Source organism: Phytophthora cinnamomi, assembly GCF_018691715.1.
Source record: "Phytophthora cinnamomi strain GKB4 chromosome Unknown Contig19, whole genome shotgun sequence".
Lineage (NCBI taxonomy): Eukaryota > Oomycota > Peronosporomycetes > Peronosporales > Peronosporaceae > Phytophthora > Phytophthora cinnamomi.
Window position 1 is genome coordinate 180,642 of NW_027150952.1, and position 27,712 is coordinate 208,353.

A 27,712-nucleotide genomic window follows, 5' to 3' on the forward strand; every position below is an offset into this window, starting at 1 on the left:
GTGAAGTCGAATGACCCAAAGATGTTCTTGCCTGCGAAGGCATCGGTCGTGGTCGCATTGGTCGGCATCGATCCGGCGATGGGAATAGTGACTCGGTTCACTGGCCTATAGTCAATGGTCATACGAAACTTGTCTCGAGACCCAGGCTTGCGTACAGGAACTACAGCAGACGCCCACCGGGGTGCATTGTTCTTCACGACCAAACCATTAGCAACCAGGCTCCGCACGTACTCACGTACGAAATCAGCCTGGAGCGGTGCGTATTTGCGAGGTGGACTGCGGTACGGGACTGCATCGTCTTGAAGAGTTACTCGCAGTGGTTCAACATGCGCTGGCGGGTCAGGTCCGATGGCTTCACTCCAAATGTCAGGATACTTGGTCAGGATACTTCGAACCGCCTCGACGTGGTTGGCCGAGAGACCCTCCGAGACTGCTTGAGCGACCAGTCGATCAATAACCTCCCTTGGATCGTGCACATCTTGTTCGTTAGGTAGGCCATCACCAACAGGAAACTCGTCTTCCTCTGCACCCAGAAGAGGCTGACCAGCTAGCTGGGCCAGTTGGTGATCGATGTCAATGCCCAATTCCTTTAGGGTATCCCACCCCAACAGGAATTCTTCGCCTTCACCAGCCAAAATTAGACATGGCACAGAGCGGCTTGAGACTGGTCCCGCAATAGTGACCAACTCGAGGTTCAGTAGCACTTCGTGTTCACACACCAGACGTCGTCCATCAGCCATTTCCACGTCGACCCGCGTGCTCAGTGGGGTAGGTGTCAGTGTGGGGAGTACAGCCAATAGCGAATCCACTATACCTTGGGGAATTATGCTCTTGTCAGCCCCAGTGTCCGGGATGTATGGCACCTCCACGAGACCGTTGATCCGGACAGAGCCTGCCGGTGACTCATACCTGGCAGCTTTGGATCGGTTAGTGTTGGACCGCCTCTCCTTAGCCTCACGGAAACGCTCCCGTGCGTCGGCTTTCTGGGCCTCGGTGGCGGTGGGGCAATCCTTCAGCCATTGCGGGCCTTTGCACACCAGACATCCGTCCTGCGGCGGAGGGCGCGAGGGGCGTGGAGCCCGGCCAAGTGCTGGAGGCGGCGAGGCAGCCGGCGACGAACTTCGGGTCGGCGCTGGCTTGGTGGCTCCAGTTCGTGGTGGCTTCTGTTCTGACTTGGGATCCCCCTTCTTAGCATAATCCTGCGGCATGCGATGAAATCGCTGCTGCACTTTCGCGTGTTCCAGTATCAGATCAAAGAGGGCAACATCATCAGATTTGCAGTCTCCTTCTCTAAATCGATCAATCGAGTGATCTGAGCCTTGAGAACAGGAGGTTGCAGACCGTCGACCAGCAGACGTCAACGAGCCTTCAATCGACTTTTGTAGCCAGCATCAGACTCATTCCCAGTGCCAATCAGGCCTTTTAGACCATTGTCTTCCACGATTCCGTTGAAGTCCTCGTAGTATCGGAAAATTCGGGCGTCACAGTCGTCAATAGACAGATCCATCTTCAGCTGTTGACGGAACAGCGACGTGACATCAGGCACAAACTCGTTCTTGAGCGTACAGCAACGTGCTTGCACGGCCTCCATGATGTCAGCGTCGGTGAATGCGGACAGTGGCTTCTTCAGCACGTAGGTAGCCATGTTCCTCAGCGTCTTGGGCCTCACCGAGCTCTTGACGGTGGCCACGACGCTTTCAAACCTCATTGGTGACGCCACAGCGGTGGCGGATCTTGTAACGGGGTTACACGTACAAGTGGCTGCAAGCCACTTGTGAATTTAACAGATAGGTTATCTGTTAAACGTTTTGGATACTTCCTCACATTGGTGTAAGACACACCGATGGATACATTGAAGTGGACCACCACAGTGAGTGGTCCACACATACCCAAAAGATCCTATTGGTAGAAAGCAGCATCTTTCTACCAATCAGAGACATGCATATTAGCGGGGCTCTGACAGCCAGCCGCTGCCAACCCTTTCATAGATGACAAACAGTTTTTAGCAGATTTTAGAGGAAGATCAATTTACAAACAATACAGTTCTCATTTTACCTAATCAAAGTCACTTGGAATCCTTTTGTTACTTAACTTATATTTGTGTATTCAAATATAATTAACCTAAGTAAGTACTAAGTACTTACGCTTCCTCATACACGTTGCGCAACGTGTAAGCTAAAGTAGTGAGTCAAGTTAGACCCACTACACCTGGTAGCACTTTGTAGTCCGTCCAACGACCGACTGCTTGACGTTCGTACGCGGCGTACGAACGCGGAGCCGAGAACCACATGAGCACGGAGGTGCCCATGGAGAGCTCCAACACGCCTGCAACGCATGTTGCACGCGCTGACTGCCCCCACCTGTCTGACCCAGAGTGGGAGGCCCTCCAATGACTGTCAACAGTCATTGGAGAAGCGGCGATAGCTACAATGCTGCGTACGCTATCGCCGACGGAGCAACATGGTGTTGCTCTGGGCTTCATCATGAAGGAGCAGCGTGATGCTGCTTCCTCAGTGACCGCGTCGTCAGGGACGACACCGCGTGCTCAATCATTAAAGTTGAGCGTAAGCAATTACGTGGGAAGAGAGGGCGAGCCTCTCCTCCGATGGCTTGTCGAACTCGACACAGCCATAGCGGCTCGACGCATCGTCGACCCGCTGTCGAAGGTCGCGTTCGCCATGTCCTGCCTTGGCGGACGCGCAAGGAGTTGGGCGTATGGACGCCGACTCTCCGATCCTACGTGCTTCAGCACGTACGAAGTGTTCAAAGAGGAGCTCAAACAAGCGTTTGAGCCCCCGCAAAACGAGTTCCGGTCGAGGGCGGAGTTCCTCGACCTTCAGCAGGGTAAGCATGACGTCCATGCTTACGCGCAGCGCGCACGATATTTGGTATCAAATATCGTGACTAACCCGATTGACGAGGCGACCAAGGTCGTCACGTTCATGAAGGGGCTTAGAGATGGGCCTGTGAAGACCTATCTCTTCCGAGAGTACCCGAGTACTCTCGAAGCTGCAATCACTCTTGCCATGCAAGAAGAGTTTAGCCTACGGCAGGCTAAACTCCATGTAAACGTACCGAGGCCGCAACCGCGCCCGGTAGCGAGGACGGGAGGTCCGGAGCCAATGGACCTCTCGAGCGCAACAACTGCTGGTTACCAGCAGCAGGGAGGTAACGTGCGATGCTTCCGCTGCGGAAGGATCGGTCACTTTGCACGGGAGTGTACAGCTCCCATGCCCCCTGGAGGTGGCCGTCGTGGCGATGCTAGGCATCACCGCGGACCAACAAAAAACGCGAACATCCAGTAGGCGCGGGGCGCCCTACTGGTAATGCAGTCGCGCGTGCCGACATCGGGCACGCGACACTGAGGACTGCAGCCCCCAGTGAGACCAGCTCTCACTGCAAGAAACAAGATGACAGGCCGAACCTAGTCATCTTGAAGGTTTACTCGAAGAGAGCGAATGACTCTCTTCGAGCTTTGGTAGATTCAGGCGCGTCGAACAACTTTGTTCGACTACGAAGCCTGTCGAGACTTGACTTCGAGGAGGTAGATACACCTCGAAGTCTTCTGGAGGTACGACTGGCAACAGGTGCCATCGTGAAGACCGAGAAGCGCGTCGTGAACGTGCGCTTCTCGTACAAACAACGAGTGTTTGTCGAACACTTTATCGTCCTGGACCTGGACGATAAGTTCGACGTGGTAATGGGCATGCCGTGGTTTGCACGGCATGATCCGGTGATAGACTGGAAGAAGCGCAAACTCGTGCGCTTCGGCCGCGACAGCGGAACAGAGAACGATGGCCGTGTTACCGCAGCGCACGCACCAGCAGGTGCGCGCGGCTTACCAGTCGAGACAGCGCTTAATGCTGCTGTCCCGGAGTGCCCAGGAAGTGCGCGAGGGCGCGCACAAGTGAGACCCACGTCGGCAATGCTGCCGACGTCAGAAGAAAAAGATATGTTGGTTCCGGGAACCAACACCCACGTTCAAGCGTGTAAGGGACAGTCCCTGACCCGAAGCGGTCAGGTCGACAACGACGCGTCGGCTCCGGGAGCCGACGCACCCTCGGTCATGAGGGGCTCCGCCAATGATTGGTGTCGAGGTGACGAAGGCGTGTCAACTCCGGGAGTTGACGCTGCAAACAGTGCGGGCGGTTGCAAACGTACCGCACTGACGCAATTTGCATGCTGTCGTGCAGCCGGGCTGCACGACGAAGCGCCATGCGATCAAGCCGGGCTTGATATCGCGCGCCCGCAGACAGGGTCTGCCGGCGAAGGGACACATTACCGTGCAGCCGGGCTGCACGAAGGAAAATGCGGTCAAGCCGGGCTTGATACCGCGCGTCCGCGGACAGGATCCGCCGGCGAACGACTGTCCACGGCCGGGCCTGGGCAAGAAGAACAACTGTGCGGAGCCGGGCTCCGCACAACAAGAAGACGGCGCAAGCGGAAAACGCTGCGCAAGTCTCGGTCCGGGACCGACACGCAACAAGAGCAGTCTGCTGGGCAGACTGCGGTGGTGACGCCGAATGTCAAGACGCTAAGCGTCTTGACGCGCACCGATACTGGATTCCAGTATCGTGACATGGAACTCGCTAGTCCTCCGATGACGGCGTCGGAGTTGACTTCGCTTCCAGCCATGAGCTGGAAGCGCTTCACGCGCGACTTGCACGATGGACGCATCGAGCAAGTCTGCGTTCTTTCGGACAGCGAAAGAACGGCGAGCGAGAGCGAAGAGCTGAGGCAGCTCTTCATGGGAAGTACCACTGAGAGTGAAGACACTCTCAGTGCGAAGACGAAGCGAGAGCGCTTCGAGGAACAAGGTTGGACTCGCTGAAGTCGAGTCCCTATTACGAATTGTTGAGGGAGTACAAAGACGTACTCCCGGAAGACATTCCTGCGGAGCTTCCGCAGGATAAGGGCATTCAGCACGAGATTGATCTCGTGCCGGGCACGAAGTACTGTGTCACGCGGCAGTGGCCACTGCCGCGAGAGCAAGTGAAAGCGATCGACGACTTCTTTGAAAGTCGTCGTAAAGCAGGACAAGTGCGGGAATCAAAGTCCCCGCACAGTGCTCCGACGTTCTGTGTCAAGAAGCCACAGGGCGGATGGCGCATCGTTCATGCCTACAACAAGCTGAACGATGCGACGGTACCGGCGCAGACGCCGATACCGCGAAAAGATGTTATCATCGATTCGATGGCCGGGAGCACCGTTTACAGTGCTCTCGACTTGCGAGATGGATTTTATCAAATCCTAATGCGTGAGAGCGATATCCCTCTCACGGCAGTGAGCACGCCAAGCGGCATGCTCTGGGAATGGCTAGTAATGCCACAGGGGCTTAAGAATGCCCCTGCGACTTTCAACAGGTGCGTGACGCACTTGTTGCGCTCGGTGCGCGACTTCGCACCGAGCTACTTCGATGATGTATTCATCCACAGCCGGGCTGTGGACGGAAGACCGACGTAGAGATGCACAGGGTGCATCTCCGGAAACTACTTGAGCTTATGAGAACACATAAGCTCTACGCGAACCTGAAGAAGTGTATCTTCGGGGCGAGCGAGATACCCGTCCTCGGGTGTCTCGTAGGGAAGAATGGTGTTCGCCCTGACCCGGAAAAGGTCAGAGTGATAAATGAATGGCCAACGCCTTCAAGTGTCAAGGAACTGAGGCAGTTCCTTGGCTTGGCCACGTACTTGTGCAAGTACGTGGAGGATTATTCGGGCAAGATCCGCCCGCTGTCACAGCTTCTTAAGAAAGAAGCTGTGTGGAATTGGACACCCGATTGCCAAAAGGCATTCGATGCAGTCAAGCGGGGCTTGACTGAGGCGCCGATCTTGGCAGTGGCTGACCAAGATCGCCCATTTCACGTAGTGTGTGACGCATCCGATTTCGCGATTGGATGTGTGTTGATGCAGCACGATCGCGAAGGCCGTGGTCGTGTCGTCTACTACCAGTCGAGTCAGCTGAAGCCAGCTGAGCGCAACTATCCGGTGCATGACAAGGAACTCCTTGCCATGAAGTATGCACTCGCAAAGTTCCGAGTGTACTTGCTTGGGAGTAGACCATTTGTGGTCTACACCGATCATGCATCACTGCGCACTGCAGTGAAGTCGCCACATATATTTCAAAGAATGGCGAGATGGCTCTCATTCTTTGCGGAGTATAACTTCCGGGTCGAATACAAACCCGGAAGATTGAACGTGGTGGCCGACGCGTTATCACGTCGGCCGGACTATGCAGAAGCTGTTGACGTCAATGCCATTGACGCCATGCGATCGAGCAAACCCACATCATCTCTGTTGGATGATGTGAAGGCCGCATACGCGCACGACGCGGACGCGAAGCTCTTGCTGGCCTATGGCACAGCGCCTTCTGACAAGTCCCGTCAGAAGCTGCCCAAGCACCTTCGAGCGCGTGCACACCGCTTTCGTGTGCACGACGGACTGCTACTCTACAACGCAGTCGACGACAACGCGGATCGCGTTGTCGTGCCAAATGACCATGACCTGCGACTCAGGATCATGTACGAGTATCATGATGCCCCGACTGCGGGACATCTCGGACGTGAGAAGACTTACGTCCTTCTCACGCGCGACTTCTACTGGCACCACCAGTATAGAGTGGGTGCGCAAGTACATCCGTGCTTGCGAGGTATGCCAACGCGTGAAGCCTGCGCCATTCGCGCAGGCTCCACTGCAATCACTACCGACTCCGTCGGAGTGTTGGAAGTCCATGTCTTTGGACTTCATCTTTGGTCTTCCCCCGGATAGCGGAGGGAACACCGGTGTTGTGGTCTTTGTAGACCGTTTCAGCAAGATGGTACATCTTGCTGCGGTGCCAGCAGAGGTAACCGCGAAGCAGACGGCCCGTCTGCTCGTCGACATGGTGTTCAAACACCATGGCATGCCGTCCGACATCGTGTCGGACAGAGACCCGCGCTTCACAGCGCACCTGTGGCAAGAAGTGTTTACACTTCTTGGGAGCCAGCTTTCCATGTCGACTGCGGATCATCCGCAGACGGACGGTCAAACCGAGCGCGTGAATCGCGTGCTCGTCGATATGTTGAAGAGCTACGCTCACTCGTTCCAATACTGGAGCGAGTGCCTATCGATGGCAGAGTTTGCCATCAATAACTCAGTGCATGCCTCAACAGGGCATACACCGTTCTACGTGAATGCCATGCGGCATCCACGCCTACCGAGTTTACTCGGAGTGATGGCTCCCACTTTAAGTGGGGGAGGATCTACGACTGCAATACAGCAGCCGCAGAAAACCGCTGACACTTGCACAGTGTCAGCTGCAACAATGGACAAACCACATGAGTCTGCGCAGGGCGCAGACTCCCCACCAACAAGGCCAACGATCACGGGTCTGGGCAGGGCGCAGACACCGCAAAGAACCACGCAGAGGCCGGGCCTCTAGCGGAGAGCGAGCTGAATGACTTCAGCTCGGATGCAAACAGTTTCATCACCAAAAGACAAGCCGTGATTCGGTTTGTCCAAGACACAATAGCAGCTTCTGTTGATCAACAGAAGCTGAACGCAGACAGTGCGGGCAGAGGCAACACAAATGAATTTAAAGTTGGTTCATTAGTTTTGTTAGCTACACAAAACCTGCCTAGACATGCAGTTTCGGATTTCGGAGCAAGCAAGCTTGCTCCGCGCTTCATCGGGCCGTTCACTGTGTTGGCACGGCACGGCAACGCATACACGCTAGACATACCGTCTAACATGCGCCTCCATCCGACCTTTTACGTCGGACGGCTGAAGCCATACCGGCAGCACGAGCCATCTAGCTCGGCTGACCCGAAGCCTCGGCAGGAGCCGAGGCAGAAGCGGAGGACTTGGCCTCGGCGACGAGCAACCTCTCCTCCAGCGCGCGGACGCGCTGGAGCAACCCTTCATCTGGGTCCCCAGCTCGACCTGGATATTCGAGGCGGTCTGCGAGACCGCCGCGACTTGGGCCTTCTGGTTCGCCAGCTCCTGTTTTAGGGCGGCGAACTCAGCGCCCTGCAGACGCTCCACGACGGTCACCCGGTCGTGGAGAGGCGCATACTGATCAGCCCGGGGCTGATCATACCCGGGGCGTGTTCCCACCCCCGCCACCGCCGATCCGTGACGCCCGCGGCTCAACCCGCTGGATTGTTGAGCGGATTGTTGACCATAATATCCCGAAAACGAACCCTCAAGGGGCTCGTTTTCGTATTCGTTGGAGAGGATTTCCTCCCCATCGAGATACATGGGAGCCGCGGAACGTCTTGCTGGAGGACGTTCCGGAAATGGTGAGGGCGTACGAAGAGCAGTACGCGCTGGCGCAGCGGAAGTAACACGAGCGCTGCGATCATCGCTAGCGCCCGAACCCTCACGTGCTAAGAACTTAGCATGGAGCTCTTTGAGACTCTCGGGCACACGGAACGACGTGTACCCGTTCAGGTCGCGGTCGCTCAAGCGGACCGCGCCTGGAAAGCACTTCGTGCACTGAAAGCCCTCGGGCACAGCGCACGGCACATTTGCCTCCTCAGCAGCAACATGAAGTTGCTCCAGCTTTCCACGCTTCGAGTACATCTCGAAGCGATCACGCGCTTGCTTAATCCGATCACGGTAAGCACTCGGCCTCTTGTTGAAGTTCTCAACAAAGGCGTTCCAGCTTTGACAAAGTGCCTGCCATTCGGGCACTTTGCTGCGAGAAGAGGTCTTCTTGCTTTGAAACCATCGGAGCTCATGAAAGAGTCCGATGTAGTAATCGCGCCTTTGATGCGTTTCCGCATCAAAGTGCAGCTCGGCAGCCACAGCGTCATCTTTGATGGCGCTGCATACGTACAGCGGCACCTCATTCGGAGGTACCGAGTTCCCAAACCGGTCCGCGATCTCGGACGCGGACGGCATCCATGGATCGCGCGCTGCAGGCGCAGCGCGCGGAGAGCCTTGAGCTTTGACATCACGCGTTGCAGCAGCGCGCGGAGTACTGAGAGCCCCAGCTGAAGCGAGTGGGGTATCACTCTCAGTACGCGAACGCTTCGAACTCGAAGCGTCCGATTCGTCCCTTCACGCGGGCGAACGTTCTTGGCGTGAGGGTCGAGCGATTCGCTCGACACTGAGTCTTTACGCTTTGAGGGCGAGTCCTCCTCGCCCTCCATGTCTTCATCGTCGTCGTCGAAGTCGACGACGTCACCGTACTTCGCCTTCTGGCGTTCGAAGTAGTCGTCGATGGAGAGATGACTCCCCATCGACTTTGCGGACTTCTTCTGAGGCGCGCTCATCGTTGAATGAGCGCGGATTTCTTCTCCAAACGCGGAGAATTGACGAATGGTCAATTCCAAAGATTGACGTGCGGGGACCCCGCGCGTCTAACCTTAAGGGGGGGATGGTGTAACGGGGTTACACGTACAAGTGGCTGCAAGCCACTTGTGAATTTAACAGATAGGTTATCTGTTAAACGTTTTGGATACTTCCTCACATTGGTGTAAGACACACCGATGGATACATTGAAGTGGACCACCACAGTGAGTGGTCCACACATTCCCAAAGATCCTATTGGTAGAAAGCAGCATCTTTCTACCAATCAGAGACATGCATATTAGCGGGGCTCTGACAGCCAGCCGCTGCCAACCCTTTCATAGATGATAAACAGTTTTTAGCAGATTTTTAGAGGAAGATCAATTTACAAACAATACAGTTCTCATTTTACCTAATCTAAGTCACTTGGAATCCTTTTGTTACTTAACTTATATTTGTGTATTCAAATATAATTAACCTAAGTAAGTACTAAGTACTTACGCTTCCTCATACACGTTGCGCAACGTGTAAGCTAAAGTAGTGAGTCAAGTTAGACCCACTACAGATCTTCTCCACGTAGCGCTCCCACTCACGGTGCCACTGAATGAGCGCAGTATGCTCCCAGCTGCGCAGCTCCGGGGCCCGGATCAATTCGAAGATCGGCTGCGGAACCGTCATTTCCACATCACCGTCGGAGTCTACGGCGAAGCCGGGCATAGTTGAAGTCCACTTCAACCGCACTTAATACGAACCGAGTATGTTCGTACTTAGTCGGCGAAGATCGGTAGTCTTGGGTAACCTTCGGTCGACACGCGCACCGAAGAAACGAAAAAACGGGACAGCGGTGTCCGGGATAAAATAACTAACGGTTCGAAGAGCGAAAAACTAGCTTTGTCGCGAATACCCGGGGTCTTGTTCCAAAGAGGAAAGTTGATTAATGAGCAGAGATATTCAGGTAGAGAAAGCAAACTACGACTGACTACAACCCCTTCGCAGGTGTACCCCTAATATGCTTTCGTTCATGCAGCGTGGTGGACGCGTGCCATCCACCACTATAAACTCTTGCCGCGTACCTTGATCCAGTAAATCTAAGAAAGACCGTCCGTGCTTCCTTCATAGGCAGCGAGGCACACTCAGTGAGCTGCTATTCGACGGATCGGGATGTTGACGCTCCGCAGCAGCCTGAGCTTGATCATAATCCGCCGACAATGACTAGGTCCTCGCGGTTCCACGTTCCCTCGGCGATGCCCTTGTTGATGGCAGCCCCCATGTTCCGCTCGGCGAGGCCGCCGCCGTACGCCTCGGCGTTGTCGAAGAAGTTGACGCCGTGCTCGAAGGCGAGTTTCATCATGTCGTACCAGGCGTCGGCCGTGTACTTGTCGTTGACGTCCATCCAGCTGCCGAGCGAGAGCTTGGAGACCAGCAGGCCCGAGTTGCCCAAGAAGCGGTAGGTCATGCGGTTGGGCTTGGCATCGGTCGAGGCGGGGGCCATGGTGCTTGGGGTGGTGGTTGGTAGTAGTGGTTGAAGTGGGTAGGTGGTTGTCGGCGAATTCCGAAATGATCTCGAGCTTGGCAGGCCAGCGCAACGCTGGACTTGGCTCTCCAGGGGGTCACGTCAATCGAGGGTATCACGATGGCGCTGGTCAAGTAAGCTTGGCCCGGCTAACCACATCACTTCAACCTGTATCCCCAAGCTGCGAGGAACGAGATCCAAAACGACGACTTCTCCATTAGCCGCCAGCGTTTGACAACGTCAGAGACAGGTGAAGTGCGAGTCCCAGTGGCTCGAGCACAGCACGCACAAAAGGTTCTTTCCGCCTAGTGCCGAGCAGATTCTGCCTCTAACAAAGCCAGCCTCTTTACCCATGCAGACGAGTTGTTGCCGTACTGTGTTCCCTGTGAAGTAGGCGACTCTAGTCAGCAGCGCAAAGAGCTTTGTGCTCAAGACAGCCTTGTGCGACAACGCTTCTTTTAAGAAGGTTAAAATCTGTTGCGACTCAATCATCATTTTTTAGCGTTGTGAGACATTGTAGGCGGTTAAGCAATCACCACCAGTAAAGTAATCTCGACTTTTTGATTGTCCGACGCACAAGCCCAAGTCATCGGTGACATAAGGAGGAGAACGCGCCTCGGGTGCTTGCATAGTGTGAGGGTGGTCATCTCATTTCTGAATTCACTCGATCACCAACAGCCTCACTCTCCATAATATGACTTCAACGACTCCCGCCAACAACCACCCACGCATGCCGTACGCCTTCCTCGGCAACTCCGGCTTGTTGGTCTCCAAGCTCTCACTCGGCAGTTGGATGGACTACGACGAAAGGTTCACGCCCGAAGCCTGGTACGACATGATGAAGCTCGCCTTCGAGCACGGCGTCAACTTCTTCGACAACGCCGAGATCTATGGCCGCGGCCAGGCAGAGAGGAACATGGGCGCTGCCATCAACAAGGGCATCGCCGAGGGCACATGGAGCCGCGAGGACCTGGTCGTCACCACCAAGATCTTCTACGGTTCAAAAGGCTTCCCCGAGGGCCCATTTGGCAAGGGGCCCGAGACTGGAGTACCGCCGAACGAGCAGGGGCTCAGTCGCAAACACATCGTTGAGGGCACAAAGGCTGCTCTCAAGCGGCTGCAACTCGATTACGTGGACGTCCTCTTCTGCCACCGCGCAGACGCCTTCACTCCGATCGAGGAGACGGTCCGCGCGATGAACTTTGTCATCGATCAGGGCTGGGCGTTCTACTGGGGGACGAGCTCGTGGAGTGCGGCTCAAATCATGGAGGCGTGCGAGATCGCCGATCGTTTGGGCTTGGCGCGTCCCATTGCGGAGCAGCCCGAGTACAACTTAATGCAGCGCAACAAGGTCGAGTTCGAGTACGTGGACCTCTTCAAGAAATACAAGCTGGGCCTCACGACGTGGTCTCCACTTGCGTTTGGTACTCTCACCGGCAAGTACAGCTCCGGAGGCAAGGACGGCTCGCGCCTGGGTAACCCGGTGTGGTCAGCGGTGGTGCCCGACTTCGACGAGCGCGTCGCGAAGGCCGAGAAGCTGAAGCCTATCGCCGACGAGCTGGCTGTGCCTATGGCGTTACTTGCCATCGCCTGGTGCGTCAGCAACCAGAACGTGTCCACAGTTCTGCTCGGTGCCAAAACACCAGCTCAACTTGAACAGAACCTCAAGTGTCTGGACGTGCTGCCTAAAATCACCCCCGAGGTGAAGGCCAAGATCGACGCTGTGGCGCCGTTTGTTCCTCACGCGCCGGAGAAGGACTGGGCCTCGCTGATGAGGCAGCGACACCTATAGAGTCCTACAGCACACATCCATAGGATAGGGAAATACCAAGCATAAGTCTATGGTGGACAGCATTAAGCTGAAATGAATATATATTGCCCATGTTACGGAGGAGTTGCTCGAGGTACTTGCTACGGGTACGCATTGTGCCTTATGCGGTACTCAGCGTACGGGTTGTAGACGAAAGCGACGCTGCGCCTGCGACTTGGACAGTGCCGTCATGTCGCCTCGACAGTGTCGGTGTCGGAGCTTGAAGGCGCTTGTTCCCCAGTAGACGGCCCAGCCTTGCGCGACCACGAAGTTCATCGCGCGTACGGTCTCCTCGACGGGGGTGTACAGGTCAGGCTGGCGGCAGAAAATGACGTCCACGTAGTCCAGCTCCAGTGCTTAAGCGAGGCCTTCGTGCCCTCAATGATGTGCTTGCGACTGAGAGCACGGTCATTCCAGAGTGGTGAGTATCATAGAGACGATGGCGTCACACACTAGTTAGCACCCGACCGCAACGAATCTTACCGTCTCTCACCGCGAAGTAAGCTCGTCCTGTTCACGCCAGCGATTGCTCACGAGTCTACGCACAACGACTCGTTGAACGAGGGATCTGCTGCATCCTCGTCGCAATCCGATCAGCACGTCCACATCTTCTAGAGCCTACTGCAGTCGATTTCACCGGTACCAAACATACAAATTGGTGCTGTGTATAACATAAGCGGCTCGCTCAGTTGAAGCACAGAACGATGAATACTGCTGTGTTTGGTGGCATTGCGCAGAGGTTGCGTACATGAACAAACACTGCAATATCTTGCCAGCTACAACCCAAAAACAATCGATTTTGAGAACGCTTGTGAAGAGAAAGACCTAGCAAAGTCTGACAAGCTCCATGTACTACAGGTGCTGCGAGCGCATCGCGGCTGTTCCGTCCGGCTTCGACAGCTCCGGCACGAACGGGATCAGCGCGTCGATCTCCGCCTTCACCTCGGGGGTGATCTTGTCCACCGCCTCCATTGCCTTCAAGTTCTGCTCCAGCTGCGCCAGCGTCTTGGCGCCGATCATGACTGTCGACACGTTCTCGTTGCTGACACACCAGGCCAGAGCGAGCTCCGCCATCGACACCCCCAGCTTGTCAGCCACAGGCCTCAGCTTGTCCGCCTTCGCAACACGCTCAGCGAAGTCTGGGGAGTATGCCTTGAACAGCGCATTCTCCATGCGAGAGCCCTCGGGAGTGCCCGCACTGTACTTGCCCGTGAGAGCGCCGTACGCCAGCGGCGACCAGGTCGTAAGGCCGAGCTTGTACTTCTTGTACAGGTCGACATACTCGAAGTCCACTTTGTTGCGGTCCAAGATGCTGTAGATGGTCTGCTCCACGATGGGGCGAATCAAACCAAGGCGGTCGGCGATCTCGCACGCCTCGACGATCTCGGCAGCAGACCACTGGCTGGTGCCCCAGTAGAAAGCCCAGCCCTGGTTGATGACGACGTTCATGGCGCGCACAGTCTCCTCGATGGGGGTGTACGGGTCCGGGCGGTGGCAGAAAATGACGTCCACATACTCCTGATCGAGTCGCTTGAGCGAAGCCTTCGTGCCCTCGACGATATGCTTGCGGCTCAGACCCTGCTGGTTGGGCCCGCACATAGCCCTGAAATTCTTCGGCCCGAAGAAAATTTTGGTGGTGATGACCAGGTCCTCGCGGTTCCACGTTCCCTCGGCGATGCCCTTGTTGATGGCAGCCCCCATGTTCCGCTCGGCGAGGCCGCCGCCGTACGCCTCGGCGTTGTCGAAGAAGTTGACGCCGTGCTCGAAGGCGAGTTTCATCATGTCGTACCAGGCGTCGGCCGTGTACTTGTCGTTGACGTCCATCCAGCTGCCGAGCGAGAGCTTGGAGACCAGCAGGCCCGAGTTGCCCAAGAAGCGGTAGGTCATGCGGTTGGGCTTGGCGTCGATCGAGGTGGGGGCCATGGCGCTTGCGGTGGTGGTTGGTAGTAGTGGTTGAAGTGGGTAGTTGGTTGTCGGCGAATTCCGAAATGAGCTCGAGCCTGGCAGGCCAGCGTAACGCCGGACTTGGTTCTCGGGGGGTGGGGAAGTAATCTTGGCCCGGCTAACCACATCACTTCAACCTGTATAGCTCAAAGAGTTTTGTGCTCGAGCAGTAGACAAAATCAGCTACAAATGATGAATGAATCGCAACAGATTTTAATGATTAAAATCTAATCTTATTCTGTTTAAAATCTGTTGCGACTCATTCATCATTTGTAGCTGATTTCCTGGGTTAAGCTTATTATTATGATGGCGGTACACATTGCGTTGTGAGACATTATAAGCGGTAAAGCAATCACCAGTAAAGTAATCGTCGCCTTTTGAGATGCCCGACGTCGGTAAAGGCCAAGATCGACGCTGTGCTGCCGTTTGCTCCTCACGCGCCGGAGAAGGACTGAGCCTCGCTAATGAGGCAGCGACACCATAGAGCCCTACAACACACATCCATAGGATAGGGAAATACCAAGCACAAGTCCGTGATTGACCACATTAAGCTGAAATGAATATATATTGCCCATGTTACGGAGGAGTTGCTCGAGGTACTTGCTACGGGTACGCATTGTACCTTATGCGGTACTCAGTACGTGCTGTAGTATAGTACGTCAACGAGACGAAAATAGTAGACGGTGTTAGGGAAACTGACACTTCCGTAAGTTGTTGTTGCCCATTGTATTGCTTAGTAGGAAGCAATAGGAAAAGTTGCCGTTAGCGTGACAAGTTCTCCTGCGCAGAAGACGAACAGCATCGACATTACGCGCTTCCATAAGATTGGGCATGCGGCAAAAAAAAAATACCAGTCATTCGGCAATGCAAACTCTCGAACGATAAGGATAAATACTCTATAGCTGTAGCAGTCCACCGTGGCTACATCAGCATGCATCCAGTCCAGGAAAACAAAGTCTTCGCCAAACGCGGATAGTGGTGCATTTGTCGAGGATGCTTCCGGTATTGTTGCCAGCTTTTTTAAACATTCTTGATAACGATAGGGTTAAATGTATATGTATATATACCTGTATATATTTAAAATATATAAGAATGTCAATTCATATCAAGTAATTTACGTATTACTATATTATCAACTTCATTGCCACACACTTATGATAATATAGTGAAATAGTAATTCTGGTCTGAGAGTACTATTCATCTAAGACACCCCCCCCCTATTTCGGTTGAAGGAAAATTACAATGACACCGTTGACGACTGTATTTTAATAACGGTTCGTTGCTAGAATTCTGAAGCATAACCCAGGATTACGCCGATGTTAATATATCGCTTGCATCCGTTCGCGTGTTAAATAATAAGTATGGATGCTTTCACGTTTAGTTTGTCAAAATTACTACAGAATAAGTACTGTCAATAGTTCACGTGCAATTACATATGATCCGGTGAAGACTTTCGTGGTGATCATGGAGGGACGCGATCTGTTCGACATAACGGATCTTGCCTAGTTGAAGCACAAGTAGACCGTCATGCGAGTCCTAGGACTGACACTTCTAGCTCTCGGCTGGCTCTGCGCTGTGAACGCCGACCTCGTGTCCGAGTACGTGCACGTGCCGACCTCCTGCGAGACTGAGAACTGCGTGGCGGGCGGCTGCCTCTTCGAGAACTGCGCCTCTCCGCTATCGTGCAAGGGCGGACTCTGCTACTTTCGGTGTGTACTTTGGGCATCACTACGAACTTCCTTGCTGTGCTATTGTCTCTGAGATACAGGGCCACTTGACGCCCGAAAACTGAAAGCGGCGCGACCTATTCCGTGTCTCGTGGCAGGAAGTGCAAGACGGCCGTGTGCGAAGGAGGCGCCTGCGTGTTCGACGACACAGCCGAGGCCTCGTGTCCAGGTGGCGGCTGCAGCTTTGTGAACGTGGCCAAGACGCTCAAGGACGGATACTGCGAAGGTGGCGGCTGCACGCTCGAAGGAGATAGTCACCCGTCCAGCTTATCCGGGTCCCTTGCTCAATGAGGACTATACAATCGTCGGAGTGGGTTTGCTACGTCTTGGTTTGACAGCTTTTCTAGATGTACTACTGCCAACGGGTATGTTGGTGTAGTTGAGCGATAAAAGAACCACCAACACGGAGTCTTCAAACTCTGAATGCATTCGAAGTTGCGAGCTCTTCGACGTCTCGGTGTGCGGTTACGGGCCTGTGTGCGTGGAACTACATGTAGAACAAAATTTAAATGACAGTCTGGGCAACGAAGGTGCGGACCTTACTTACGAGCACTCAATGAACACAATAAATCATCAAGTTGTTCCTTCAGTTCGTTACCTGTTAGCTAGTAGTGGATCAGCGGATGCACGGGCCACACACGCTCCGACTCGAGCTCGACCGCGACCGGGCTGTCGAAAAACCCTAGATACTCGTCCAGCGTCATGAGTTCTTCTCGGCTGAGCAGCCACAGCACCAGGTCGTTTGACGGCAGGAAGGTCTGGTCGGTGTTGGAGAGATTCGTCAGACACTTGCGGATCTCGCCAGGCGGCATGGGTCCGATCTTCTTGACAAACTTGATGAGGTTCAGGAAGGTCTCGACCACGCACTGCGGCGCGGAGTCGTCCGTCCACTCGCCGGCATCGCTGCGGTTGAGCACGATCTTCTTGAAGTACAGCCCCTGGAGGATCCGCACTCCGTGGTCATCGCAGCTGGCCAACACCTTCATGGAGCTGGCCTCAATGATGCGCTGCAGTTGCAGCTGCTTGAGGACGACCAGGAACTGCTCGGCCGTGGTCTCCAGGAAGACGACGACCGTCGCGTCGTGCAGCAGCACGAGGCCCGTGGCCTCGCACTGGATCCGGCTCAGCAGCTTGGCGAAGTACTCCTGCGTCTTGCGCGCGTTGTCGACCGACGGGTCCGCCAGCCTGCCGAGAACCGCCGACCTCGACAGGCGCAAGTCGAACTTGGCGGGCGCGTCGGACGTCGCAGCCAGCGAGCTGCTGCTGCTGCCGTGGTGCGACTGATTGTCCTCGGCCGTGGGTTCGCCACCGTTGGTGGCCTCTCCGGCACCCTGCTGCGCCTCCTGCAGGCGCCGAGGCTGCGGCGGGCTCACGAACGTCAGCACTTCGGAGAGCGACGGACCCAGCAGCTCCAGCGCGTCGAAGGACGGCTGCGATGAGGTGGCGGCGGATACAGCATCAATGTCGGCGGTGTCCGGACTGGGCGAGCTGGGCCGGTCGGCGCCGTCCTTGGGCACCACCGACAGTCGCAGCCTCGATCCGCTGGTGCCCAGCGACCGCGTTGACGCCGAGTGCCCTGGCGCCACCGCGCGCGTCGAACCCTGCCGAGTCGCTCGAGCTGCCTTCTCCATGGGCTGCAAGCACTCGATATGCTATGGCAGTGAGAGTGAGGGGCGCCGCTTCACAGCGCATAAAGATAACATTTTATATATTGAAAGCATCAAGCTGACGAGGGGTGTTTCTCTACGTTATGCATGAATTGTGCGCGGGCTAGGTACCGGCTGCTTTGTTGAAGCACGCAGCTCGATACCGGCACGCAGTAGGGTGGGGAGCGTGGTGATGCACAACCGCGCAGCTACTCCGATGTCTTCGTAGCCTACTGTAAAGGCCAAAGCGGCGCTGCGCTTGCGATCGCTTTACCAGTGATTGCTTATCCGGCCACAATGTCTCACAACGTCCGCTAGCTTCAGATCCTGACTGATTGTATACTGCAGCGATTCCTGAGAAGCCACAACACAGTGGTTGAAGGTGTTGACGGACAAGGAGCTCAAGGCGGAACTGCTTTATTTGAGCGGCGCGCCGCACGCGACTCTCTAAAAGAACAAAGTTGATCCCTCGGTTATCTGCAGACGGTTGGACATGAAGTCCCTTTCGAAACGTGACTGAGAGGTGTACCCTGTCTACAGAAGTGAGCCGAGTACTTTAAAACTACTGGGTCAATAGGAATACATGCACTGTAGCGGCAAGGTCTCTGCAAGGAAGTAAACCGATACATAAGGCAGGGGCATTCAGTACCAACGACGATAACTAATGTGGGCTGAGTCACAGAACTATAAGGTGCGACGTGGCATTATTATCATAGGCCAAACCATCTTAGATTACAGACGACACACAAAGCCGACAGACACAAGAAGCTGGCAGACAAAGTCATGCAGTGGATAACAAGGAATCACGAGCCAATCATATTCAATCAGTAGACTTCATCTTTGTATTCGATGTGCTTTTCATGACTTTGTATGAATTTACGTGTGTTTTATGAAACCCTTGTCGTTTTTCATGTCATTTTTTATCTGCTGATGGCAGCATGATTTTTTATTACTGTAAGGGGATGGGCCATCTCCCTAATAAAAAATGCCATTCCGGATGGCATTCAGGATGCTGGTTTTGTATGTCTGTGCTTGACCGGTGGCATCGTAATCTCCTCGATTGACGCGCCACCCCAACCCACCCGAGACCAAGTCCGGCGTTACGCTGGCCTGCCAGGCTCGAGCTCATTTCGGAATTCGCCGACAACCAACTACCCACTTCAACCACTGCTACCAACCACCACCGCAAGCGCCATGGCCCCCACCTCGATCGACGCCAAGCCCAACCGCATGACCTACCGCTTCTTGGGCAACTCGGGCCTGCTGGTCTCCAAGCTCTCGCTCGGCAGCTGGATGGACGTCAACGACAAGTACACGGCCGACGCCTGGTACGACATGATGAAACTCGCCTTCGAGCACGGCGTCAACTTCTTCGACAACGCCGAGGCGTACGGCGGCGGCCTCGCCGAGCGGAACATGGGCGCTGCCATCAACAAGGGCATCGCCGAGGGAACGTGGAACCGCGAGGACCTGGTCATCACCACCAAAATTTTCTTCGGGCCGAAGAATTTCGGGGCTAAGTGCGGGCCCAACGAGCAGGGTCTGAGCCGCAAGCATATCGTCGAGGGCACGAAGGCTTCGCTCAAGCGACTCGATCAGGAGTATGTGGACGTCATCTACTGCCACCGCTCGGACCCGTATACCCCCATCGAGGAGACTGTGCGCGCCATGAACGTCGTCATCAACCAGGGCTGGGCCTTCTACTGGGGCACCAGCCAGTGGTCTGCTGCCGAGATCGTCGAGGCGTGCGAGATCGCCGACCGCCTTGGTTTGATTCGCCCCATCGTGGAGCAGACCATCTACAGCATCTTGGACCGCAACAAAGTGGACTTCGAGTATGTCGACCTGTACAAGAAGTACAAGCTCGGCCTTACGACCTGGTCGCCGCTGGCGTACGGCGCTCTCACGGGCAAGTACAGTGCGGGCACTCCCGAAGGCTCTCGCATGGATAATGCGCTGTCCAAGGTGTACTCCCCAGACTTCACCGAGCGTGTTGCGAAGGCGGACAAGCTTAGGCCTGTGGCTGACAAGCTGGGGGTGTCGATGGCGGAGCTCGCTCTGGCCTGGTGTGTCAGCAACGAGAACGTGTCGACAGTCATGATCGGCGCCAAGACGCTGGCGCAGCTGGAGCAGAACTTGAAGGCAATGGAGGCGGTGGACAAGATCACCCCCGAGGTGAAGGCGGAGATCGACGCGCTGATCCCGTTCGTGCCGGAGCTGCCAAAGCAGGATCGATCGGTCGCGCTGCGTTCGCAGCACCTGTAGCTTGTGCAGGTTTCGTAGGCTTTGTAGACTTCAATATCGTCACCTAGATTAATCAAGCCCGAGCAATACTCAATTTTCGAGTATCCAATGCGTTTGCTACACCGCCGTCGTAAGCTGGCGATGTTACGCTGGGCAACCAATTCGTAGCGTAATTGCGCATGGGTAATTGAGTGTCGTGCAGTATTCATGAACGACCTAATCACCGTCAGAGGATGGTGCAAGCGGCAATTGAGAACGCAGTCTCTGGCTCCGTAGCCTCCGTTGTGCCGAAACTGCAGCAACTCAAGGAGCCCCGCCACGGAAGTATTTGCGCTGGGTCGAAAGTGCGAGCGATGCTGTATCCCTCGACGTAGTTTACAGAAAGTGGAGACAGATGGGTCGATAAAGCTGAATGGTTCGATAAAGGATATGATGATGTTCAAGACTTGAAATCATGGTTTGGTACCCCTTGTCACATGTTCTATTAGCGGGAGGCGTCTTGGAGAGGACTTGATGCAGATGAAGGAAAACTATGACTTGTAGATTGAATGGGGATTGCAAGAAGTAGTGGTAGGGTACGGCTGATCTCTAGCATCGAGTGCTTGTACTTTATTTTGTGCCTTGTTGCTGTCGCTGTTGCTTGTACTTGCGGCTAGTCGCTGCAAACGACTGCTTTTCGCTGTTTCGGTTCGCTAGATTGAGCGATCCGCTAACTCAGATGCATTCAGCGGATTCTTTTATCCGCTAAACCGGGTGAGGAACACGTCCACATTCGCAAGACTGCACATGAAAATCCTGAACTCCCAAAGTGAAGTTACCGGTAGTATAAGCCTATCGATATACCGTTTTGGACAGAGACTGCAATGGGACCAGGCATCCCCAAAAATAGATATCGCTACAAATAAATTTGTATATAGTGTTACAATACTTTATTTTGGTGCTAATTCAGGTAAAAAAAACGTAATTTATGTTGCACCACTTTATTTTAAGGTTACCTATTTTGCAGAGCATCGCCCCACCATTCAAAGTACCAGCGTTTTCGGAGCCACACATCGAGCTCCGGCAGCTCATACAGAATCACAGGCCTCATTTCCAAACACAAACTCAAACTACCACTCCCTACTGGACGCATCCCGACGCCACCATGGCTGACAACCGACTCGCTGCCACTCCGCCTCGCCCGACCTTCACGCCCAGGCAAATAGCAAGCTTCTACTTCAAGCCCTGCGTAGACGTAGAAGGAGAGGCTACGGGGTACTACTCCTGCAAGTCATGTGGTAAATCCCGCAAGCATACCCCACGGACGGGCTACACCAACCTGGTGTCGCACGTCCGAACTGACCATCCTAACTACGCGAGTGACATGCGCGACGCTAGCGTGGCGGCTAGCGGAACCCTGCTGCCATGGGTAAGCCAGAAAGCGTCTAACCGCTACGCTTGGTTGCGTGTTGTCATGGGCAACTTGCCGCTTTCCTTTTGTGAGTCAAAAGAAACGCGACAGTAAGTAACGCTGGGTCTATTTTAGAAATTGATACGTATCTAACTCTAATTTTGAATTTAGGTACACAAAGCTGAATCCTATTTCTGTCGCGACACTCACTGAGAGCATGGAAGCGGTTGTGAAGGCTGTAGAGAAGGCAATTGGCATGGAAATGCCTGATAGCGTTGGGCTTATGATCGATGGGTGGTCACATGGAATGGAGCACTATCTAGCTGTCTACGCCTGATACGAGACCGAGGCCGGGCCCAGTACCCGCTCCTGTCTCTGGCCCCGGTGATCGACGAGCCCGACGACCAGATGAATGCCCAGGGCCATCTTACCGCCATCACGCGCTTCCTGCCGTTCTTTGGGAAGTCGATTTCTGGCTGCAAGTTCCTGGTTGGAGACAACTGCGCACTTAACAAGCGGTTTGCAAATTTGCTTGGCGTGCCGCTGGTTGGGTGCGCAAGCCACCGCCTTAACTTGGCCGTTCGTGACTATCTGGAGCCACATGACAGTGCCCTCGAAGAAGGGCAGCAGCTCATGCGCAAACTGCGTACGCTGCGGCAGGCCGCCAAATTAAGGTAATTTTGGTATTCACATTTTTTTTTGGGATTGGCTAAATACGATTTTATGTGTACACTCCTTTCCAATTTTAGTACCAAAACTGCCCTGGTGCCAGTTCTCCGCCAAGACACACGTTGGTCATCCACGTTTGCTATGCTCAAGCGCTTCTTCACGCTGCGCGAGTTCCTTTCGGCGGACGACGAGGAGCTGGCGGATTACATCCCGTCTCGTACAGCACACTGCAAACTTGCGGGCTGCTGGAGAGCTTGCGCGACGTGGAGTCGGTATCGAATCGTCTGCAAGATGACGGGCTAACAGTACTGGACGCACGCGATCTCTGCGATGCTCGGATCGAGATACGGCCATCCTTTGCTAAATACCTGGGTAAGTTCTATCCGAGTGCTAAATTATGTACCTGAATTAGTTAGACTAATTCTGGGATGTTCGTATGGATGCTTGTATGCTAGCACCCGACGCAGACATCGTGCATTGTGTTAATTTTGAGAAGGCCGTGGTGAAAGTGCTTGCCGGTGATGCGATGCTGCTAACAGAGGGGGAAAGAGCGACGCTGGAGCCCTTCAAGCTTGTCGGCAGTGCTGTCGTGCCGGAACCGCAGGCTTGCGGAGCAAGTGCTGAAGCGCCGCAAGGTGCGAGCTGCTCCTCCTTCGTATGCGGTGTTAGAAGCAATTCCACCAACTTCTAATGTGGTGGAAAGGCTTTTTAGCGTCGCTCGTGCTGTGCTGCGTCACGAGCGACACCGCCTCTCTCCTATGATGTTAGAGATGATTTTGTTTTTGAAGATTAACAGCCGCCTCTGGAACGTCGCGGTGGTTGAGCTGTGTCTTTAGGTACAAATGCTTTTACTACGGTAATCTGTTCTACCATCTTCATATTTTATCCCGTTCCTCCAACAGGTTTTATTTTTCTTGGTGTGTATCAGTAGAACTATATGATATTTTGGGTATGCCTGAGTTGGACCTGACGTAAGTCTCGACTCTTTTCATTCGAGCAATGGGGCATTGTGCTCAACATAGGTGCTGCCATTGTCGGGCATTTGCCGGAATCTACTTCTCGACTAACCACATGATCCAGAACTAACCCTGCCTTTTGGTGTTGTATGTGCGTGCTTCACTCAAGCGGCCTCAGCAACACGCCGAGGACACCAATACGGTTGCCCACGTAGCGGTACGTCATGCGACTTAGTGATGGAGCCCATGGCAATTTCTACCATGCTTAGGGCAAGTGGCGAGCAACCTGACGCAGTCAATCCTGACACCATCGCACACTATCGAAGAATTGCCGAAAAATAAATATATTGGCCAATATCATTTTGCGGGGAGAAACGGTAATTGATTTCGTGTTTTCTTGTAAAAAAATAATTTATTTGGCCTAAGCACACATATCCGTAATTTATTACTCACCGATTGCCACGTTTCAATGCGGCCCCTCTCACTGAGAGACTGTTGAACCCGGCACGCTCGATGATGCTCAAGATACTGCTATTCAAGTGATATTTAAGTGAACGCCAACGATGGAGATGCATCGCTGTTGTTGATTCATGTGTATAGTGCCGTTAGCCGATTGAACTGGATATGCTCAATAATTTATTTGCCTGATTATAAAAATACAATTATTTATTATTGTTGATTGCGTTACCGAAGATAATTACTTATTTGATGAATCGATGAACAATCAGTACTTATTGAATTTTCGGCATCCCTGCCTAACAGCGAGTTGACAGAACGACCGAGCACACGAACGAACCCACGACGCTGTAGTAAATTATGTCGGCGTCACTTCAACTACGCCAGCAACCCAACGCCACGAGCGCCTTGATCCTCGCCTTTGTCGCGGAAGCGAACTGACGATTCTTTTCCTCTCCACCAGAGAAGCAACCAGCAGTTCGTCGCGCTGTCGATCAGAGTATCATACACGTCCACGTGGCAGAAGACCGAGTGTGCAGCTCGACAAACTTTTAAGTCGTAGTATTATTCTCACTAAATATCAATGCAGTTCTCGTCATCGTAGTGACAGCTAATTGTACTTGTAGAGGGCGGAGCCGCCCCCACGCTCTGGAGGGGCGACGTCGGCCGAGATGCAGCGCGCTTGGAGCTTCCAGCTTCACTCGCTGTGGCTCCAGCGCAGATGCAGATGCACACACTTGAGCCTGCGACCTGTCGGCGTCGACGAAGTTCAGGCGAATCGATGGCGGCGAAGAGCAGACCGGAGCGCGAAGGGCTCAGAGTTATTGCGAGTAGCGGTGGAGTCACTGGGACTGGCTGCTGGTGCCGTTGTCGTCCTGCTCGGACGCGCCGTTGCCGAAGTACTCGCTCACGCTCACGACGCTCTGGGTACGTTGCCGCATGACTGCTGGTGTGAGGGTTTGGCTCTTGGAGCTTGAGTTGCTGTTGCTGGGAAGGAGCACTGTGTCGCCACGAGTCCTATCGGTAAATGAGCGAGCGCTCGCGGCGGCGCCAGGGCGACCAGCGATGGCGGGGCTGCGACGACGAGGCGACGACAAGTTCCGACCCCTAGCCCGCGTTCTATTTTTGCGCGCCGCGACTCGGTTTCACCGTGAGCTGATGCCGTCGCGCGTCGCGCCGCCGCCATGCGCCGTGGCTGAGTGGGCTCGAGCGCATTGTCGTGGCGGGGCCCAGAAGAGCCCGGTCGCGAGCGTTGTCGCCGTTTCTGGTTGACACGAGCGGATCCTGCAAGTGGCTTGGCGGGCGGTGGCCGCAGGGGGTTGGAAACCAACCCACCGGCGTCGCTCAGCATGAGCTGGCGAAACGCTGCGGCGCGCTCGCCGCCACCTACGCTTTCCAACGCCGCGTTTTTGCAGGGCTAAAGTTCCCTCCTTCCTCGTCTGCGGGCCCGGACGCATGCATCGCCCTCGGTGGCCGGTGGGACGTGCGACAGCAGCATTCCCTTGCGGAGCCCGCACGGGTCGATCGGGCGGGGTGCTCGCTGCAGCAGCATTGGATTTTCGGCCCCGCGCGCGAGCTCGGGACGGCGGAGGAAAGCAACGCCGTTGCTGCCGTTGCCGCTGTTATTGCTTGCTGGCCACGCACGCCAGGCGCGCTAGCGAAAGATATTGTTGATACTCGGTAGAATCGCCGCCCGCAAGCCCAGCAACGGCGGCGGCGGCAACAGCAGCCTCAGTTTCGCGCGAGTCGCTGCTGACTCCATGCCGCGCTGGCGCGGACATAGACCGCGCAACCGGATAGCGGGCTAGGGCGGAGCCGTCACTGGACTCACGAGCCGCTTCAACTTTCGGCACGGTCGCCGCTATCGAGCCCAGTATGTGGTGAGTTATTAGCCTAGCCTAGCCTCCTGCCGGCGCCAGCGCCGCAGCAACGGTGGAAACCTTCCAGCCGAAGGCGTGTGGCCGGCAGCCCCCCACGAGCTCACTTCCGGCGGCAGAGCCTGCTCGACAATGCAAAAAATCAGCGCCCCCATCGCCAGCGCCACGACTTGCGGGGCCAAGCAGCGCTCATTCGCGGCATGGACCGCTACGCGGGCGGTGTCGCCGACGACTCGGCGAGGTGGGGTGGGGTGGGGTGGGGTGGGCGCCGCAACTTGCCCCGCTCCGCTTCGACTCGCGCGTTCCCCTGCAATCCCATGGTCGAGGCGTCGTGGCCACGCTCGCTTGCTCAGCAGCCTTTGCCGTGGCATGGCAGGTGTAAGTTGACGCTGCCCAGCGTTACCATCCGCCCGCGACGACGGCATGCTCGGCGCGTTTGCATGCTTGCTTACCTGAGGCTCTTTCGCCGGCGGACGGGCCGGCCTGTAATATGCACGGAGGATCACGAAGGAGGATCCTTGCCCAAGTCTTATGCTGTCGACGAGCGAAGCGCACAAAGCGCAGCACAGCACACCCCAGTCTGGGGCCCAGCGGCAAGCACCGGACTAGTGAGCCGAGGCGAGGGGAGATCCGGTCGCGCGGGTCGCTCTCTTGGCCGGACAGGCTTGGGGCACCCAGCCCCCTATATACACGTTCCTTTTTGTCACATCGACGCTTCCTGCAGGTCTCTGGTTTCGCGCAGACTCGGCTTGCTCTCGCACTTGCATCGCCTGTGTGGTGTGTACACTGCAGTAACAGCGCGAAGCAGCACCGCCGGCGGCGTCGCATACGCTGGACGTCCAGCCCAGCCATAACGGCGGCGCCGATTTCTTTCGGAGTGCGTGCAACAAGGAGCTCACCAGCAGCTGGATGACCCCGGCGTTCCATGCCATGTGATGCCATCCGTGCCATGCGAGGCTACCGGGGATCGTTCGTTGGGCGCCTTAGGCAGCGAAACAGCCCGTCGGCCTCGACAACCCGCTGGCGCTACAGCCCCAGTGTAACGGGCCGAGACGTCAATCGCCACGAAAGCGCCGAACAGCAGGGCGAGTCAAACGTGGGCAGCAGCGGCGCCCTCAACTGCTGTCCGCACTCTTGACGGCGCCATCGCCATGGCGTGTATCGATACGATGTTCATGTAGAAGAGGTCCTCCAATCGTTGCCTGGGATCCGCTCGCGACCAAGCGAGCGAAGGCGGGGAAAGCACGGCACGGCACGCCAGGTCAACGACCTTCCGAGCTATGCACGCGCGCGGCCGTGACGGCGCTCCGGCTCGCCGAGTGGGAGGACTTGCTCAGTGTGCAGCGCCGGCCACCACCACGACGCTGAGGTTTGGAACGGTCGACAAAGGCAGGCACCGTTGCGGCGGGTGAGCTGGCACCACCAACCAAACGGAGCGCCGGCCAGCTGAAGCAGCAGCAGCAGCAGCAGCGGACGCCAACCACGCCATACCATGCATACCATGTAGCGGCGGTGTCGGCGGCCGCGGTGGCAATCGGCCGCCTGCCGCGACTGCCGAGTTCAACCTGAGCTTGGAGCTCGATTGGCCTTCGGTCAGAAATGGGCCAGCTGCGGAAGTTGCCTTTTTCGGCTGCAGGTACCGGACGCTTTCGGTGTATCGTTCGGGGAGCATGTTACAAACGTGTTATGTCTACTGCAGGTTAAATAGGCCTCAGGCGGCGTCAGAGCGCCGCGGCGCGCGCTACCATCTCGACGAGCTCCGACCAATGCTGCAGCAGCTCGCGGTCCGACATTGAATGGGGTCATTTATGCTATTGTTTAGGGTCGTGATCTATTTACGTGGAGCTTTCGCTGTTAGCTCGGTTTTAACGGATTCTGTATCCTGAAGTTGAAGTCAAATTACGGTAGACGTGGTCAACAACATGCGAGAAGGCAGTGCTGACACGAAGCCAAACATGTCGCCTATCAATTACGTCGCACATTCCTTGAGATCAGTCCACTATGTACACACGTATTAGTCGAGAAACAAACTGGCGCCTAGCAAAACGCCGATCATCAGAGGTGGTGTCATGTCAGGTTTGTATATCTAACTACCCTGCAGTAGAGTATTCATTTTGACCTTCACGTTCGCCGAGATCAAGTCCACGATCTTCAACGCCTGGAGGTTTTGTTCCAACTGCTTGGTTGTCGTCGCCTCAATCAAGGCGG

At 55.3% G+C, this 27,712-nt stretch overlaps 8 protein-coding genes across 8 annotated transcripts; 4 read left to right on the forward strand and 4 right to left on the reverse strand.

The window, feature by feature from the left end:
• Positions 1–1,357: 1,357 nt before the first annotated feature.
• On the reverse strand, positions 1,358–1,708 carry IUM83_12969 (uncharacterized protein; the record flags this gene model as incomplete). Its single annotated transcript, XM_067937617.1, has 1 exon — positions 1,358–1,708. One exon carries the CDS (start codon positions 1,706–1,708, stop codon positions 1,358–1,360), a length of 351 nt encoding a protein of 116 aa, XP_067795730.1.
• Positions 1,709–10,464: 8,756 nt separating this feature from the next.
• Positions 10,465–10,764, reverse strand: IUM83_12970 (Voltage-gated potassium channel subunit beta; the record flags this gene model as incomplete). Its single annotated transcript, XM_067937618.1, has 1 exon — positions 10,465–10,764. The coding sequence occupies one exon, from the start codon at positions 10,762–10,764 to the stop codon at positions 10,465–10,467; it is 300 nt and encodes a 99-aa protein (XP_067795831.1).
• A 751-nt stretch (positions 10,765–11,515) lies between these two features.
• IUM83_12971 (putative voltage-gated potassium channel subunit beta) lies at positions 11,516–12,577 on the forward strand (the record flags this gene model as incomplete). Its single annotated transcript, XM_067937619.1, has 1 exon — positions 11,516–12,577. The coding sequence occupies one exon, from the start codon at positions 11,516–11,518 to the stop codon at positions 12,575–12,577; it is 1,062 nt and encodes a 353-aa protein (XP_067795673.1).
• Positions 12,578–13,447: 870 nt separating this feature from the next.
• On the reverse strand, positions 13,448–14,518 carry IUM83_12972 (voltage-gated potassium channel subunit beta; the record flags this gene model as incomplete). Its single annotated transcript, XM_067937620.1, has 1 exon — positions 13,448–14,518. The coding sequence occupies one exon, from the start codon at positions 14,516–14,518 to the stop codon at positions 13,448–13,450; it is 1,071 nt and encodes a 356-aa protein (XP_067795832.1).
• A 1,548-nt stretch (positions 14,519–16,066) lies between these two features.
• Positions 16,067–16,557, forward strand: IUM83_12973 (uncharacterized protein; the record flags this gene model as incomplete). The annotated part of the gene is made up of 2 exons (XM_067937621.1): positions 16,067–16,248; positions 16,365–16,557. The coding sequence occupies 2 exons, from the start codon at positions 16,067–16,069 to the stop codon at positions 16,555–16,557; spliced, it is 375 nt and encodes a 124-aa protein (XP_067795770.1).
• Positions 16,558–16,871: 314 nt separating this feature from the next.
• Positions 16,872–17,897, reverse strand: IUM83_12974 (WRKY transcription factor 19; the record flags this gene model as incomplete). The annotated part of the gene is made up of 1 exon (XM_067937622.1): positions 16,872–17,897. The coding sequence occupies one exon, from the start codon at positions 17,895–17,897 to the stop codon at positions 16,872–16,874; it is 1,026 nt and encodes a 341-aa protein (XP_067795828.1).
• Positions 17,898–19,106: 1,209 nt separating this feature from the next.
• On the forward strand, positions 19,107–20,177 carry IUM83_12975 (voltage-gated potassium channel subunit beta; the record flags this gene model as incomplete). Its single annotated transcript, XM_067937623.1, has 1 exon — positions 19,107–20,177. One exon carries the CDS (start codon positions 19,107–19,109, stop codon positions 20,175–20,177), a length of 1,071 nt encoding a protein of 356 aa, XP_067795827.1.
• Positions 20,178–21,300: 1,123 nt separating this feature from the next.
• Positions 21,301–23,386, forward strand: IUM83_12976 (uncharacterized protein; the record flags this gene model as incomplete). Its single annotated transcript, XM_067937624.1, has 9 exons — positions 21,301–21,656; positions 21,718–21,820; positions 21,907–22,220; positions 22,296–22,432; positions 22,507–22,587; positions 22,671–22,850; positions 23,118–23,132; positions 23,213–23,237; positions 23,341–23,386. 9 exons carry the CDS (start codon positions 21,301–21,303, stop codon positions 23,384–23,386), a joined length of 1,257 nt encoding a protein of 418 aa, XP_067795830.1.
• Positions 23,387–27,712: the final 4,326 nt, after the last annotated feature.